We start from the raw sequence: 16,018 nt of genomic DNA on the forward strand, positions 1-16,018 counted from the left end.
CGGTTTCTTTGTCTTGAAAATTTGCGGGTTAACTGTTATGTTATTTAATTCACTGCAGTGCCACTCTAAATCGGAGGGCGTTGTTGCTGGTTGAAAGGAGAGGTGGGAATAGAAATTTTGGTGACCTTTCGAGTCTATGACCATCTCAACCCATCTATAAATTGTAATCACATTAAGAAGCTGAGTTAACTCGCTCGTCACTTTCGTCCAATTCTATTTTTCTACAAATAGCTTTAATCCTAAAGTTCGTTATATAAACCCCCCAAAGAGATGAAGAGAAGCATAATCCCATGATATATTAATAGCAGTTTAGAATGATAATCCATCGGAAAAAGCCATAGAATCCTTCCGCGCACTGTATATGGATGGGTTGACAGCGGAGATGACGGATTTTGTCTTGGGTTACTGCTTGCTAGCACTTCCAGCGCCAGTTTTAAGTGGGACAGGAACCCCTTGTACTCCCATTTCATACATTTATCAGTAATTTATCCCACACCACCCCCCCACCCCACTAGGCACCACCCATGATTAGAATTTAGAAATGCGTCGGCCTCATACTTGTTTCTCAGAGAAGCCGCAGCAGCACCTCATTCTCCCTCATCGGCGGTTACTGTTAGTGCGGCCCCCGCTGCTTCTTGTGCTGCTTCTCCTCTTGACGCTCACGGTTTCATCATGGTTAGCTGTCTTTCTGTGTGGTTTCTCAAAACCGCGGCGGCAGCAAGTTCCATCCCTTGAATTTAACGAGAGTTTGAATAAGAACAATGCCCATCATTCTTCTGCAGAATCTGTCCAGGATCGGAATGATTCCCTCTGCTCAGGGAACCTCTTAGGTTCTCCTTACCACAATTGGAAACTTTTTGCCTCTGATTTTCAGGAAATGCTGCACAAATTAAAGATCTTCATCTATCCTGATGCATCCATGAACCAGTCATCTTCTCCCTTCGCTCGGGTTTTCCTTCCCAACCCAAACCCTTTCCATCCCAAACTAGCAAATTACTTCAGCGAGCACATGTTTAAGGTAGCTCTTCTCCGGAGTTCCCTCCTTACGCCCCATCCACAAGATGCTCATTTCTTTTTCTTGCCCTTTTCCGTCAATACTCTGCGTAATGATCCTCGCGTGCATTCCGAGGCATCCATTTCCGATTTTGTCACCCAATACACCACTAGAATCAGTTGGGAGTACAAATTTTGGAATGCGTCTAGAGGCACTGACCATTTCTACATCTGCTGTCATTCCGTTGGTCGTGAGGCAGCCTCCAAGCATCATGACTTGCATAACAATGCCATTCAGGTTACTTGCTCCTCCAGCTACTTCCAAAGGCTGTATATTAGCCACAAAGACGTGGGGCTGCCACAGGTTTGGCCTCGGCCTCCTGAGAAACTATTGAATCCCCCAGAATTAAGGTACGACCTCACACAACTCTATTTTTAGTTGTTTTTTTCGTTTACTAGATATAATCGTTGTGTTGGATGGATGCTTGCTCTAGTTGGTTACAAAGCTGATGGATTAATACTAATAAATGCAAAATTCTTCTGTCTAAACTTGGCCATTTATCTTGCTTATAAAAACTTGAGGATGTAATCTAATATTTCCCCTTTCATGACATGTTCAATGTGACTGGAATTTTTATGTGCAAATGGAACTTGTATGCTAATTTTTTATTTGGGAACTTCAAAATGTACGTTCTCCAACAGGAATTGTATGCATAGGCTCAAAAGTTGTGGCAAATATGCTTATATAACTCTCCTTGACTTACAAAATTTCTACTCCTTTTAGGCTTCCATTAGTTTTGCTGTTGAATGGGAATGTTAATTTTGCTTTACTCTGGAAAGCTCTAATTAAAGCATCGTATATTGAGACGAGACCACAAGATGCTTGTGATGATTAACCATAAAATTTCAACTAACTTGGATCCTCTTTTTGGCTAAGTTTCTCCTAGTTGGTTGATCAAGCACCCATTAGAGCATACATTGAAGGACAAAATTAGATGAACTGCATTCCCTATCACTAGAGGAAATCACATTGGATGAGTTTCCCTTCAAAATAAATTATTAGGTCCCTTTTGCTATGTGCTTAATCAGTTTAATTTCAAACAGCAATAGCTCCTGTTCAATCTGACATCTCAAAAATACCATGCTTCTTTTTAGTGACAAGTAAGGATTGATCAAAATAAGCCTTCGCTCCACCATCTAATAACATCTGATATTTGATTTCTCTAATGCACTAGAGTAGAGGCTCAAAATCCTAACTAGTTTGAAAGAAGCAGAAGTATCTTCTTTCAGCTAGTCTTTTACTTCCAAAGAACTGAGGGGACTAAGATAGCATAAAACTTAGGATCTACCTCATGTACCTCTGATTTTTAAGGAATAAAATGGCCTTGTTCAAATTAAGACTATCCTTTCCAATTCAAAAAAAAAAAAAAAGGCGAAGTTATTTAGACAATGCAGCAATATGGGGAACTGATGAAATAATTGATGACCATTGCAACTATGTGAACCATATGCAAGGCATGTATCTAAGGGGAATGAAGTAAAAAGGAGTTGCTAGTGTTGCAATGGGAATCACTCAACCAGGGAAGAAGGTAAACTCATATAGACCAACATCATTCAATTGGGTGGAAAATGAAGATAACCGCCTGTGACCAACTCTTAAGGTAGCAACTGGCCAATTTTTTCGGATTGGCAAATTAGATAAATATGTTAATGGGATCCTATTGAAAATGTTGTGCAACCCTATTATAGACCAAGTGTATGAGAGCATCAAAGAAGCAGAGAACTATAGAAACAGCTAAAGTCAACAAAAATGGATCGCTAACAAGGCTAACGTGCACCTAAACAATCAATATAATCTAAAAGATACATCATGATGCCTAACAGGGTTGCAAGACCAAGCAAATATAGCTTTTAGGAAAAAAGTCTATAAGCTCCATGCCCAAGTGCTCTACACCCTCAAAAACTGAAATTCCTTTCTTTCCACTAGGAACTGGCCACTTGACAATATTGCCTAAAAACTAAAAGATTGGTGAAAATGAGAATAATTGCCCATCAAGCAACTTACAAGAAAGGGAATGCCTATCTATCAATCACCTTAGGGTGGGAACATTTAAGAATGGAGAAAGGTGGATAGTGAAGGATATCTGGCATCCTAGTGAGAAAGCATTTCAGGACGACCTCCAGACATGGAATAAAACTCAGTGGCAATGAAGGTCAATTCTGATTGCGTTTGGCTGATAGTCCTAAGAAGTTAGTTGATAAGATTGACAATCAACACTGGTAATAATTAGGTTGGTTGATCATCAGATTTAAGAATATAGTTGATAAAATTCATACCAATATATGCATAAAATGATAGTTACTTGATTGCACTTGGTTGATAGCCCAGAAAAGATAGCTGATATGAATGAAGATCAACCATTGACAATAATGTTGTTGGTTGATCATCAATTTGGGCATTGGAATAAGAAACATAGTTGATGACATTTACATCATTTTATCATATAAAAGGATAGTTGATAAGAGTGGAGTCCCAACAAAGTAGAGGAAATTGAGTTGGTCATTTGAGGCAAACAATAACCTGGAAAAACACATTCACTGTTTTATGTTGGACAAATGGGTTGACCATTTAAAACTACTCTCCTTTATCTTGTATTCAATTCATGCCACCTATAGCTTCTTATGAATGGTGTAGATATGCATAGAAGGTGGATATATCTAATTTTAAATTATGAATTAGTTGTAACTTAACTATCATGAGCTACCTGAAAAGTCAAATGTGCAAATAATCAAAACATGCATAAGTGTAGAAAATAAATAGGACAAAAGAATTTTACACTAGAAAAAAACAAGTCTCTTTTATATTTTTTAAGGGTTCCCTTGGGAATTGTGAACTGGCCCCTGCTGGATTTTGCTAATGTTTTCAGGTCAATTTAGGGACTAATTTGGTTTTGTTCTCTTCTATTTTCTTTCTCTTCTATATGATGCTCTCCATAAACTTTTGGTGTATAATATGGAGTGGAATGATGGTGGAAGGGGCTACAAGTTGGACCTTCATAGCAACAAGGAAAGGAGATTCCTGCTGTGCTCTGTGTTGTCTGCAGAGGAGAAAAGGTTCTTTGTAGATGTAAGACCCTTGCCTTAAAGCTAAGGGGCATTGGTGTTGTTCTTGAGCATAAGTAGTTGGAATCACCCAAGGAGGCTGCTTGTCTTTTGATGGACAATGGAGGAAGAAGAGCATTCCCAATGGTTGAGTCCTATGCAGAAGTGGTGAACAAAGGAAAGCAAGAGTTTGGTGAGGAAATTTGGGTTCAAGGTGTGTCGGAGGAGGCATTGAAAAACTCAAAGCTCCTTAAAAAGTGCTTGGTGGGAAGATGGGGTGATGTTTTAGACTAGGTTTAGGATTTGGATTCCTTGAAAGCTTGGGCTAGGCATTCTTGGAGAGTGCAAGGTAATTTTCACCTATCCTTGTTAAGGGGTTCTTTTATGTTTTTCAAGTTTGATAATGCTTGTGAAGCAAAAAGGGTTTGGCTTTTGGGAAATAGTCATTTTGAGGGGAAAGCTTTGCAACTGGATTTGTGGAGGCCTGATATATAGGTTGTTTCAGGGTTGAGGATTGCGTCAAAGAGGTTTGGGTGAGTGTTAGGGTTACCTTTGCATTTGTGAGGAGAAGAGTTCTTCAAGAGGCTTGGTGACGCATGCCAAGCATGTGGAGGTTTTATAGCAATAGATGAGGAGACGAGTGAGAGGCAACTTTTGCAATGGGCTAGGATCGTTGTGAAATCAAACAGGAAGAAGGTTCTAAGAAAGTTGCATGTAGTGGTTAAGGGTAGATGTCTTTGAAATCTAGTTATGGTGGGAGTTTACACCATGGTTGTTGACGGTGGTCTCCAAGGAGAGGTGTAAAATTCCAAAGATGGGGGATGATGGTGAAGATTTTACACGCATGGGTGGGAGAGTGGGAAGGGAAGAAGAGAGTCATGTAGAAGGGGGTTTACACGTGTCACTTGAGGCGTCAAGCCTCCTTGCACATGCAACAATGGTGATTGTGTTCTCTAGGTGTGGTGGTTGTAGTGTTGACCAGGCTACAGTGGGAATCGTGCCCTCAGTACGCCTTGATGAGGCCATTGGACCTTTTAGGTTCTGAAGATAAGGTAGGGGGCTCGTGGTTTGAAGTGCTTGACCCATCTGTTTTCCAAGCTCTCCAGGTCAAAGGAAGCTCATGTGTGACAGGCCAACCTTCTAAAGGGATTGCAAAAGGATTGTTAGGCAATTAAGTTGAAGCCCATATTTGAAAAGTACTTTGGTGGGTGGGCCAAGGATGGACGTAGGGCTCTCGTTTTTGGCAAACTTAAGAAAGGTCTCCAATACTCTCAGCTCAAAAGACAAAAAGGCAGCAACAAGGAGGTTTGTGTAAACCCCCTTATATGGGAGTGGGTTTGAAGGAAGGTTTTCGGGAGCTCATGACGCTCTTTTAGTAAAAGTAGCTAGGTTTGGAGGCATAGGAGACTTTGTTCTGGGGGGAGGGTTGTCCATTTTTTCTTTTTTTATGGTTTCTGTGGGAAAACGTGAATTATGGTTGTAAATTAATGGCTTGTGTTTTGCTGTGTATAGTAATTATGCTAGTTTAGGAGAGTTTGTTTGTAACAGCCAGAATTCCTAGAATTAGGTTAATTTAGTTAGTTTCCTATTTCATTTATCCCATAAATCATGGGATTTGATATAGCCTAGTCAGTAGTTTCCTTTTCTATAGCTAAGACTTTTCTGTATAAAGCTAGTATAGTTTTCTGAGAAGGAAGGAGAATAAAATTATTCCACAATTCTGCTCTCTCAATTTACGTCATGGTATCAGAGCTGAATTAGGATCCTTGGAAGTTATTTTGTTTCAACCTTCATTGTTGAATACAGTGCCCAATTTTTCTTCTGTTTTTGAAACTCAAAACTGAGCATTTGTTTCCTCTCCTGGAATTTTCATTTTCTTCTTGGCCTTCATTGCCATTCATTTGCCTTTTTTTTTTTGCCTTCATTGTCAATCTGATCTCTTGGTCTTCAACGTTGTCTATTGTTGACCCACGTGCTTTGCCTGAATCACCTAGAAATTGCCGTTTTTTTTTGAAAAAAAAAAATGTCAAAGATTTCAGAAATAACCACTACAGTCCAATCAAAGGAGATTATTCAAACCCAACATTCCGGAGAATTGCAGAATATCCAGGCTGCATATAGGCTGGATGGAAAAAATTATCTGAAATGGTCCCAACTTGTTCGCACCGTGTTGAAAGGGAAAGGGAAGATCAACCATCTCATGGGTACAGGGCCGAAACTAGGAGATCCTCATTTTGAAGCATGGGATGAAGAAGACTCCATGATTATGGCATGGTTGTGGAATTCTATGATTCCTGAAATCAGTGACACATGCATGTTCCTAGCTACTGCCAAGGACATTTGGGATGCAATCCAACAGACGTACTCTAAGGCGAGAGTTGCGGCCCAAGTATACGAGGTCAAGGTGAAAACTGTTGCTGCTAAACAGGGAGATAAAACTGTTACTGAGTATGCTAATCAATTGAAATCTTTATGGCAAGAACTTGATCATTACAGGGTAATAAAGACCAAGTGTCCCGAAGATGCTGCTATTCTCAAGGATTTCATAGAACAAGATCGAGTCTATGATTTTCTTGTTGGACTCAATCCAGAATTTGACCAAGTGCGAATCCAGATTCTTGGCAAGCAAGAAGTTCCGTGCTTTAATGAAGTGGTGGCATTAATTCGAGGAGAGGAAAGCAGAAGATGCCTGATGCTTAATCCACAGAACACGGACAGCTTGGCTATGGTGGCTGGCAGTGGTAACAATTCAGCCACAAATATGGAAAGAGTACTAGTTTCTGGCAATGGAAGATCTAGTCAACCAAAGACTCAAAATCGTGACTACAAGGACAACTTATGGTGCACTTATTGTAAGAAGGCACGCCATACGCGTGAGCGGTGCTGGACACTACATGGAAAACCACCAAGTCGAGAGTGGGGACAGAAGGGAGAACAACCAAGTAATAATGGTCAGGCCCATGTTACAACAGTACAACAGAATGGAGCAACACCGCAAGAGATAGGCAATCTTAATCAAGAAGAAGTTGAGAGGGTGAGGTCTCTTATTTGCAACCTTGACAAACCAGCAGGTACTGGTTCATTGGCGTATTCAGGTAAGTTTCCATTCTCTATCGGATTAAATGTCTCGGATATAACCTTTGCCAACTCCTGGGTCATTGACTCAGGTGCTACCGACCATATGACTCATTCACCAAACATTTTTTCCACATATTTCCCATGTTCAAGCAGTAGAAAAATAGCCACAGCCGATGGCTCCTTGACCACTGTAGCAGGTATAGGAGATGTCAAAATAAGCCCATCACTGATGTTAAAAAATGTTCTTCATGTCCCTAGGTTAACCACGAACCTCATTTCTATCCAAAAACTCACTCAAGATTTACATTGCAATGTGGTTTTTTATCATAGTCATTGTGTATTTCAGGACGAGGATTTGGGGAGGATGATTGGACATGCTAGAGAACGGGATGGACTCTACTATCTCAAAGCACCAAGTCAATCAAACATTACCAAAGGCAAATCATCTCATTCTTTTGTCTCAGAAGTTTTTTCATTCAATAAAGAAAAAGTTTGGCTTCATCATCGCCGACTTGGACATCCATCATTTAGGGTTATTAAAATTCTGTTTCCTTCCTTATTTAAAGGTCTAGACGTCGAACATTTTCATTGTGAAGTGTGTGAACTTGCTAAACACAAACGTGTCTTTTCCAGTTAGCAATAAAAGAAGTTCTATTCCTTTTTATCTCATACACAGTGACATTTGGGGTCCTTCTCCTATTCCTAACATTACTGGGGCTAAATGGTTTGTTTCATTCATTGATGATTGTACTCGAGTCACTTGGATTTTTTTGCTCAAACATAAATTTGATGTCAGTACTGTCCTTCCAAATTTTTGTTCTATGATTAAGACTCAATTTGGAGTCAATATCAAAAGATTTAGGTCGGATAATGCCAAGGATTATTTCAATCAAGTCCTAACTCCATACTTTCAAAGGGAAGGAATAATACATGAGTCATCTTGTGTTAACACTCCACAACAAAACGGAGTGGCAGAAAGAAAAAACGGTCACCTTCTTGACTCAACCCGATCCTTCATGTTTCAGAAAAATGTGCCTAAATCCTTTTAGGGAGAAGCAGTTCTTACAGCTGCTCATCTCATAAATAGATTGCCTTCTAGGATCTTGGGATTCAAAAGTCCAATGGACATACTTTCAACATTCTATCCAAACCTACACACTATAAACAATCTTGTTCCTAGGATATTTGGGTGTGTGGCATTTGTCCATGTTCATAATCAAAACAGGGGGAAGTTAGATCCACGGGCATTAAAATGTGTTTTTTTGGGTTATTCTTCAACTCAGAAAGGGTATAAGTGTTACCATCCTCCATAAAAAAGATTCTATGTCTCGGTAGATGTTACTTTCCATGAACAAGAATCTTATTTCACTATTCCTTATCTTCAGGGGGAGAATTCGGTAATGGAAGATAAAGATAGGGGGGATTTTTTATTCCTTGATCTGCCATCACTTCCCTCGTCAAAACAATCTCGTCCCACTAATCCTTTGATTGAAACCTTACCTAAATTGCCCGATCAGCCTGAACCTGTGCCTGAAAATCCAAAATCTGCCCCTGAGAATGTGAGATTTGACAAAGTGTTTTCGAGGAAGAAGACAGTTGTCCCTGAATCTGTGCAAGTCCAAGACTTCAACCCAAATTCTGAGAATGAGGTAACAATTTCTAATCCTTCATTGCAATCTGAATTTCATGTGAACAATGATGACCAGGACCTCCCTATTGCTATTAGGAAAGGGATTAGAGAATGCACAAATCGACCTCTATACCCTCTTACACACTTCCTATCCTTTAAAAAATTTTCACCAGCTCATAGAGCCTTCCTTGTTAGCCTAAACACTATTTCTATCCCTACCACCGTATCCGAGGCTTTGACCGATGAAAAATGGAAACAAGCTATGAATGTGGAGATGGAGGCATTAGAAAAAAACAAAACTTGGGAGTTGGTAAAATTGCCGACAGGAAAGAAACCCGTGGGGTGTAAATGGGTTTATACTGTGAAATACAGAGCAGATGGATCAATAGAAAGATACAAGGCTAGATTGGTTGCCAAGGGTTATACTCAAACCTATGGGATTGATTACCAAGAAACTTTTGCTCCGGTCGCAAAGATGAACACTGTTAGAGTCTTGTTGTCATTAGCAGCTAATTACAATTGGGATTTGCAGCAATTTGATGTCAAGAATGCTTTTTTGCACGGAGAACTAGAGGAAGAAATTTATATGGAGGTCCCGCCAGGTTATGACAATAATTTAGCTGCTCAGACTGTATGTAAATTAAAAAAGGCCTTGTACGGACTTAAGCAATCACCACGAGCATGGTTTGGAAGATTCGCAAAAGTGATGATAACCATGGGATATAGGCAAAGTCAAGGAGATCATACGTTGTTCATTAAACACTCATCTTCGGGGAGACTCACAGCTCTCTTGGTGTATGTCGATGACATAATAGTGACAGGAAATGATGACAAGGAGAGATAGGTTCCAAATCAATGTTTGGCTAAGGAATTTGAAATCAAGGCATTAGGGAGGTTGAAATATTTTCTTGGTATTGAGGTGGCTCACTCTAAGCAAGGCATTTTTATCTCCCAACAGAAGTATGTTACAGATCTTCTCAAAGAAACTGGCAAGACCGCATGCAAACCAGCAAGTACTCCAATAGATCCGAATCTTAGACTCGGAGAGGCAGAAAATGATGCTACAATAGATAAAGAAATGTATCAACGCTTGGTGGGAAGGCTCATTTATCTATCTCATACACGACCAGATATAGCATATGCAGTGAGTGTGATTAGTCAATTCATGCATAGTCCAAAGGAAGCTCATCTGCAGGTAGCTTATCGAGTGTTACAATATCTCAAAGGGACACCAGGTAAAGGTATTCTGTTCAAAAGGAATGGAGGGTTAGTACTTGAGGCATACACAGATGCTGACTATGCTGGCTCAATTATTGATAGAAGGTCAACTTCTGGATATTGCACCTTTCTTGGTGGAAATCTCGTGACATGGAGGAGTAAGAAACAGAATGTGGTAGCGCGGTCTAGTGCGGAGGCAGAATTCCGAGCAATGGCTCAGGGTGTGTGTGAACTACTATGGTTGAAGATCGTTTTAGAAGACTTAAAGATTAAATGGGATGGCCCAATGAGACTCTATTGTGATAATAAATCTGCAATCAGCATAGCTCACAACCCGGTACAGCATGATCGAACGAAGCACATTGAAATTGACAGACACTTCATCAAAGAAAAGTTGGATAGTGGATTGATATGTACACCTTATGTGTCTACACATGGTCAACTTGCCGATATACTTACCAAAGGGCTAAGTAGTTCAGTGTTTCAAAGCTTTGTATCCAAGCTGGGAATGGTGAATACCTATTCACCAGCTTGAGGGAGAGTGTGGGAAAACGTGAATTATGGTTGTAAATTAATGGCTTGTGTTTTGCTGTGTATAGTAATTATGCTAGTTTAGGAGAGTTTGTTTGTAACAGCCAGAATTCCTAGAATTAGGTTAATTTAGTTAGTTTCCTATTTCGTTTATCCCATAAATCATGGGATTTGATATAGCCTAGTCATTAGTTTCCTTTTCTATAGCTAAGACTTTTCTGTATAAAGCTAGTATAGTTTTCTGAGAAGGAAGGAGAATAAAATTATTCCACAATTCTGCTCTCTCAATTTACGTCAGTTTCAATGGTTGGGTTGCCAGTTGATGGAGGTAGAGCTTTGAACCAACCTGTAGTAGAAGATTGTGTTTGGGAAAAGAAAGCTCAGTTGAAAGAGGGGCTTCTTGGTGGGGAGAAGGAAATTGTTTGCTTAAAATGTTGCTAAAGGATGGTTCCTTGCTAGAGGTTCCACAGAACATCAAGGAAGACCCTTTTTGTAAAGACGTTGTTGTCAATTTAGGGGAGTAGGACTCTTCCAAGGTGAAGTCTGGCAGTTGTTCAATGGAGGAGGTGCATCTTTCAGATGGCCTCTTTAATAAGCTAACTAGTTTCAATGGCTTTGTGGGGATGCTGGTGGTGGGTTTTAAAAATGAGATGATCTCCCTATTGAGGAAAATGGATACATGAAGAGGGTTTGGTGGTAGGACGTTAAGGGGGAAGAGGAACCAAATGCATCGTCCTATTTCAATAGAGAGATCTAGAAGTTGAAGTGCTCGCTTAATTACAATAGATCTTTCATGTTAACTAGGGGTAAGGGAGAGAGCAATGGGGATCAAACTATTGCTCAGTGAGGAGTTCAAGATGAGTTAGGGCCTGTTTGGTTGCTGTTTTTGAAAATTGTTATGGAAAACAATTTTTGAGAATAGTTTTTGGTGTTTTCAGAAAAAATAAAATTGTGTTTGGGAACTAAATTTTGGAAAACAATTTTTGTTCTCGAAAAAAAAAAACATGTTTGGTTGAGTTAAATTTTTTTTTTAGAACAAATAAAACAAAAAACATGTTTGCAAGTTTTTTTTTTTTTAATTAATAAAGTGTTTTCTTCAATTAACTTGTTATTATAAATATATAAATAGTTTTGATATGCACAATTCATTTAAATTAAAAAAATTATTCCCTTTTTAAATTTTTACACCAGTTATAATTTTTTTAAACAAATGATGACTTTGTAACCATGTGTAAGTATATTAATTTCAATAATTTAAGGAAGAAGAAAGGGCTTAGGGGTGGGGGTGTGGTGGTTGGGTGGAGCTCACCTTCGTGGAAACACAAAAAACAGCTAGGGAAACACAAAAAGAAGGAACAAAAAACATGGAGAACAATCTGTTCTTTGAATAGTGAAAAAACAATGAAAACGTTTTTTTATTGTTCTCAAAAAAATGGTTTTTGAGAACACGGGAAACATAAAAAACAAGAACACACCTCCTTCCCTAAACATGTTTTAGTGTTTTTTGTTTTCAAAAACAGAAAACAGTTCTTGAAAATAGCAACCAAACAGATCCTCAGTTTTTGGGACGGTAAGTAGGGGGGCTTGAGAGACAACAAGGTAAAACTGTTTTTTCTGGGGGTGTTAGGGTTGAATGGTTTTCCTTGTTCTCTTTGAGTTTTTGTCATGGCACATTTTGTATACTATGTGTGTACATTGTTGCACCATTTTCTAGGGTTTTTAATATAGTCTTGCATTTTACCCATAAAAAAAAAAAAAAAAATGCCTAGTCATGCTCAATCTAGCTCTGTGACACTATCTTTTGAGTGCATGTCCACGCTTTGGCCCCATACAAATTCCATCTTTGCATCCTTATAGATGCTTTTTAACACTTCATGCAAATTTACCGGAAGCCTTATTCGAGAGCCACAAAGGTTTTAGGGTTGCATTCCAAAATTAAATATGCAAATAATCACAGTTCAAATGCATGTAGAACCAAAATACATAGGACGTAAGAATTTTACATGGAAAATCATAAAGGAGTTAAAAATCATGGGATGACATGTTTGAAGCGCTCCGGTAGTAGAGTTAAAACAAGGACAAGAATGTTGATAAAGCCCCAGTTGAGTTCAATCTAGGTCTGACATATTATCTTTTGAATGCGGAATTTGTAAGAGCATGTTGCACTTAACCACAAACAAGTCCCACGTTCACCTCCTAATAGATGTTTTTTGACACTTAATGCAAATATAGTAAAAACCAAATCTTCAACAATAGTGTGTAAGGACCAACACCTACCCATGTAGATATTGTCTGTTCTGGATGCAAAGGGACCCTTACGGCTTTAAATTGCGTCTACATGGTTAAGAGGAGACCATACTTATATAGTGCTAAGAACTCTCTCCCCAATTTGATGTGAGATATTACACTTCCTCCTCATGCAGACACAACGTCCTCGTTGTGTCCCATGAGATGGAGGCGCTAAACAAACCCCTATATCGGGGTCGGGAATCAACTTTGATACTATTTGTAATGACTAGCACCCAATTGTGTAGGAACAATGAAATAAACTAAATCCTGTATATTGAAAATTTTCATGTGGCTAGAGCCCTAAAAGTCAAATAACTCCGGTTGTAGTTGCTTAATAGTACGACAATTTGCTTGCAGGAGTTGGTGTTTTCATAAATTGAAAAGAAGAGCAACAGTGACATTAGACATAAACTTTTGTTTTCTTTAAATTTCCACCATTTTTAAGGTGCCAAACAGAGGGCAATGAGGAAAACATTCATGAATTTACTAATGTAGTTTTGAATTTATTCAATTCTCTGGTTTTCCAATTTCAGCCTTGAGTAGTTTGGTCTATGTTTGAATTTGTTTGAGAATAGTAGGTTTAGCACTATGTAGCTGTTGCCAATTGACACAATTTTCTTTTGTTTGCCTCTGCAACTCTTTGCAGATTTTATGCAATATTGATGATTTTTTTTTATAAACCCTAACAATATGGTACATGTTCAGCTAGTCTCATGTTGGGCATAGATAGAAATGGGGCTGGAATAATATTTTGAAATTTCACATGATTTCAAAGTGATTCCCCTGTCATTGAGCCATTTTAATATTTGAATTACAACTCTTGAAATCAATGATTTGAATTGAATTCCTGGATGGAGGACCTCCAATTTGAAATGAACTTTTCAATAAGTTCATATTGATAATGTGTAATTCAAATTGTAATGAAATTTTATGATGCGAGCAACTGCTTCATTGAATTAGTATCTAGTATGTGTAACTAAAATTATTTATTTCTATGCTCTTTCAGTTACTGATGTGACCATTTGGATTAGAAACTGCAACAGGAAATTCTGTTTGGAATATTTGACTGTTTTAGATATTAGTTTGTAATATTGTGTTTTTGTGAAGTTCAAATAATGTTCTTACATATTAGGGCACAATGGAATAGAAGTATTTTATGCTATGACTTTATTAGATAATATCTATACGGTTGGGTGCGGGTCTTTACAAATGGCATCAGAGCCGATCATCGACCCTGATGTGAGGGGTTGTTTGGTCCCATAATCCTGTGGGACACAATGAAGATGTTGTGTCTGTATGAGAGAGTGATTGTGATATTCCATATCAGATAGGGGAAAAAGTTTCTAGTATTTTATCAGAATTGACTTTTTTTAACCATGTAAACATGTTTTAAAGTTGTGAGAGCTTCTTTGGACCCAAAGCGGACAATATCTACATGGTTGGGTGCGAGTCATTACATGGTAAGAGTCATCTAGCTTGCTAGAGATATAAATAGAATTTGGAAGTGGTGGTTTAACATAGTTTCACATTTTCTTTATCGTCCAATAGTTTCACATTTTCTTTATTGCCCGACACTGTCAAAAATTGAACTTACTAAATTCACTTACTCTCCACACACACATTCACATTTTCTTTATTGCCCAACACTGTCAAAAAATGAACTTACTAAATTCACACGCACACAAAAGGAGAGAGAAAAGAAGAGCTTTAACAATCAACTTAATGATCAGTATTTGATTGAGAGTAACTAGTGCACAGTCACATGGGTTTCAACTGTACTGCAATATCTTCCTATACAAGCTTTCTCTATGTGTACAAATTTGGTGTTGTTGTTGGTATAGTTTTTCTAACCATGTTACTAGGCCTGTTTGGTACTATAGATAACGATTTTCCAGGATTGTTTGATTACTCAAACTAGAAATAAAGAACATGTTCATTTTGGAGTTTTTCAGTTATTAAGGTGCCTGCATTTTCTTAAAAATGCAGAAACAATATTTTAACCATTCTAAAAATAACCAAATTTTAGGACTTGTTACTAAACATGTTTTTGGAAACATACACGATTTTGAATCGTCTCCAGAAACAGAAAGCATGCACTGCTGCCTTATCATTTCCTGCCAAGATAGCCAACTTTCTGCCTCTCCATTAAATTGCAGGCATAAACTTGTTTTTTTTGCTGGCCGTGTGCAAAACTCTCACATCCGCCAGGAGCTAATGGCTGTATGGGGAAATGATACTGATATGGATTTATTCTCTGGAAGTTCACCTTTCCCTTATGAGGAAGGGTTAAGGAAGAGCAAGTACTGTCTCCATGTGAAGGGTTATGAAGTGAACACGGCTAGAGTCTGTGATGCTATACATTATGGGTGCATTCCTGTTATAGTTTCCAACTATTACGATCTTCCTTTCTCAAATGTTTTGGACTGGAGCAAGTTCTCAGTAATCATCAGCCATAAAAGCATTGCCACCTTGAAAAAAATATTGTTATCAATATCAAAACAGAAGTACCTAAGCATGTACCAGAACCTGTGTTTAGTAAGGAGGCACTTCGCATGGCATACAACACCAAGAGGTTATGATTCCTTCCATATGACTGCCTACCAATTGTGGCTTAGGAGAGGTGTACATAGACTATCTTATTAATTCAATGCTTAGGTTTTGATTAGTTTAATGGATACTTTGTGGACCTGCTGCTCCATGCAAGTGTGATTTCCCTTGGTTAAACCTGCTGTCCAAACTGAAGGATGGATGATGTTTACATAAGTACAAGGATGCAGCTGAGTTTGCCACATTCTCTTGGTTGTATTCTGAAATATGTGGTACTTGAAAGCTACTACCGAGCATGGTAGATTTGCAAGAGTGGGGGTTAAGACCTACTGTTTTCATACTAGAAATGCTCCACTTCATGAGCTGATAATTGGTCTACCTATACAATGTTATGGCATACAATAAGCTGATAATTGTTCTACCCAAACCATGGGCTTATATTATCGTAGTACAAAGACAAGTCATTGGTCGTGTTAAACCATAACACACTAAGGGGTTTTTGTTTTTTCTAATTTATTGCTAAAAGCAATTTATTTATAGATTTTAGATGTTTGTTTTAAATCTTTTATCTGACTAATTTCTTAAATAATTTTTATTAAATATAAAATGTCAAAATATTTACTTTCCGAA

General features: G+C 38.3%; 2 protein-coding genes across 3 annotated transcripts; both read left to right on the top strand.

Moving 5' to 3' along the window:
• The first annotated feature begins 122 nt into the window (after window positions 1-122).
• LOC117916515 (probable glycosyltransferase At5g03795) lies at window positions 123-15,839 on the top strand. Of its 2 annotated transcripts, none has more exons than XM_034832601.1 (2): window positions 123-1,404; window positions 13,848-13,965. In XM_034832601.1, the coding sequence occupies exons 1-2, from the start codon at window positions 542-544 to the stop codon at window positions 13,852-13,854; spliced, it is 870 nt and encodes a 289-aa protein (XP_034688492.1). In that variant the 5' UTR covers window positions 123-541; the 3' UTR covers window positions 13,855-13,965. The 2 variants fall into 2 exon arrangements, with proteins under 2 accessions (XP_034688492.1, XP_034688485.1); XM_034832594.1 differs by lacking the exon at window positions 13,848-13,965 and adding an exon at window positions 14,998-15,839 and having other exon boundaries at window positions 126-1,404.
• LOC117916537 lies at window positions 6,117-7,696 on the top strand. Its single transcript, XM_034832624.1, has 2 exons — window positions 6,117-7,190; window positions 7,520-7,696. Exons 1-2 carry the CDS (start codon window positions 6,119-6,121, stop codon window positions 7,552-7,554), a joined length of 1,107 nt encoding a protein of 368 aa, XP_034688515.1. The 5' UTR covers window positions 6,117-6,118; the 3' UTR covers window positions 7,555-7,696.
• Window positions 15,840-16,018: the final 179 nt, after the last annotated feature.

The sequence above is a fragment of the Vitis riparia genome, chromosome 1, assembly GCF_004353265.1.
Source record: "Vitis riparia cultivar Riparia Gloire de Montpellier isolate 1030 chromosome 1, EGFV_Vit.rip_1.0, whole genome shotgun sequence".
Lineage (NCBI taxonomy): Eukaryota > Viridiplantae > Streptophyta > Magnoliopsida > Vitales > Vitaceae > Vitis > Vitis riparia.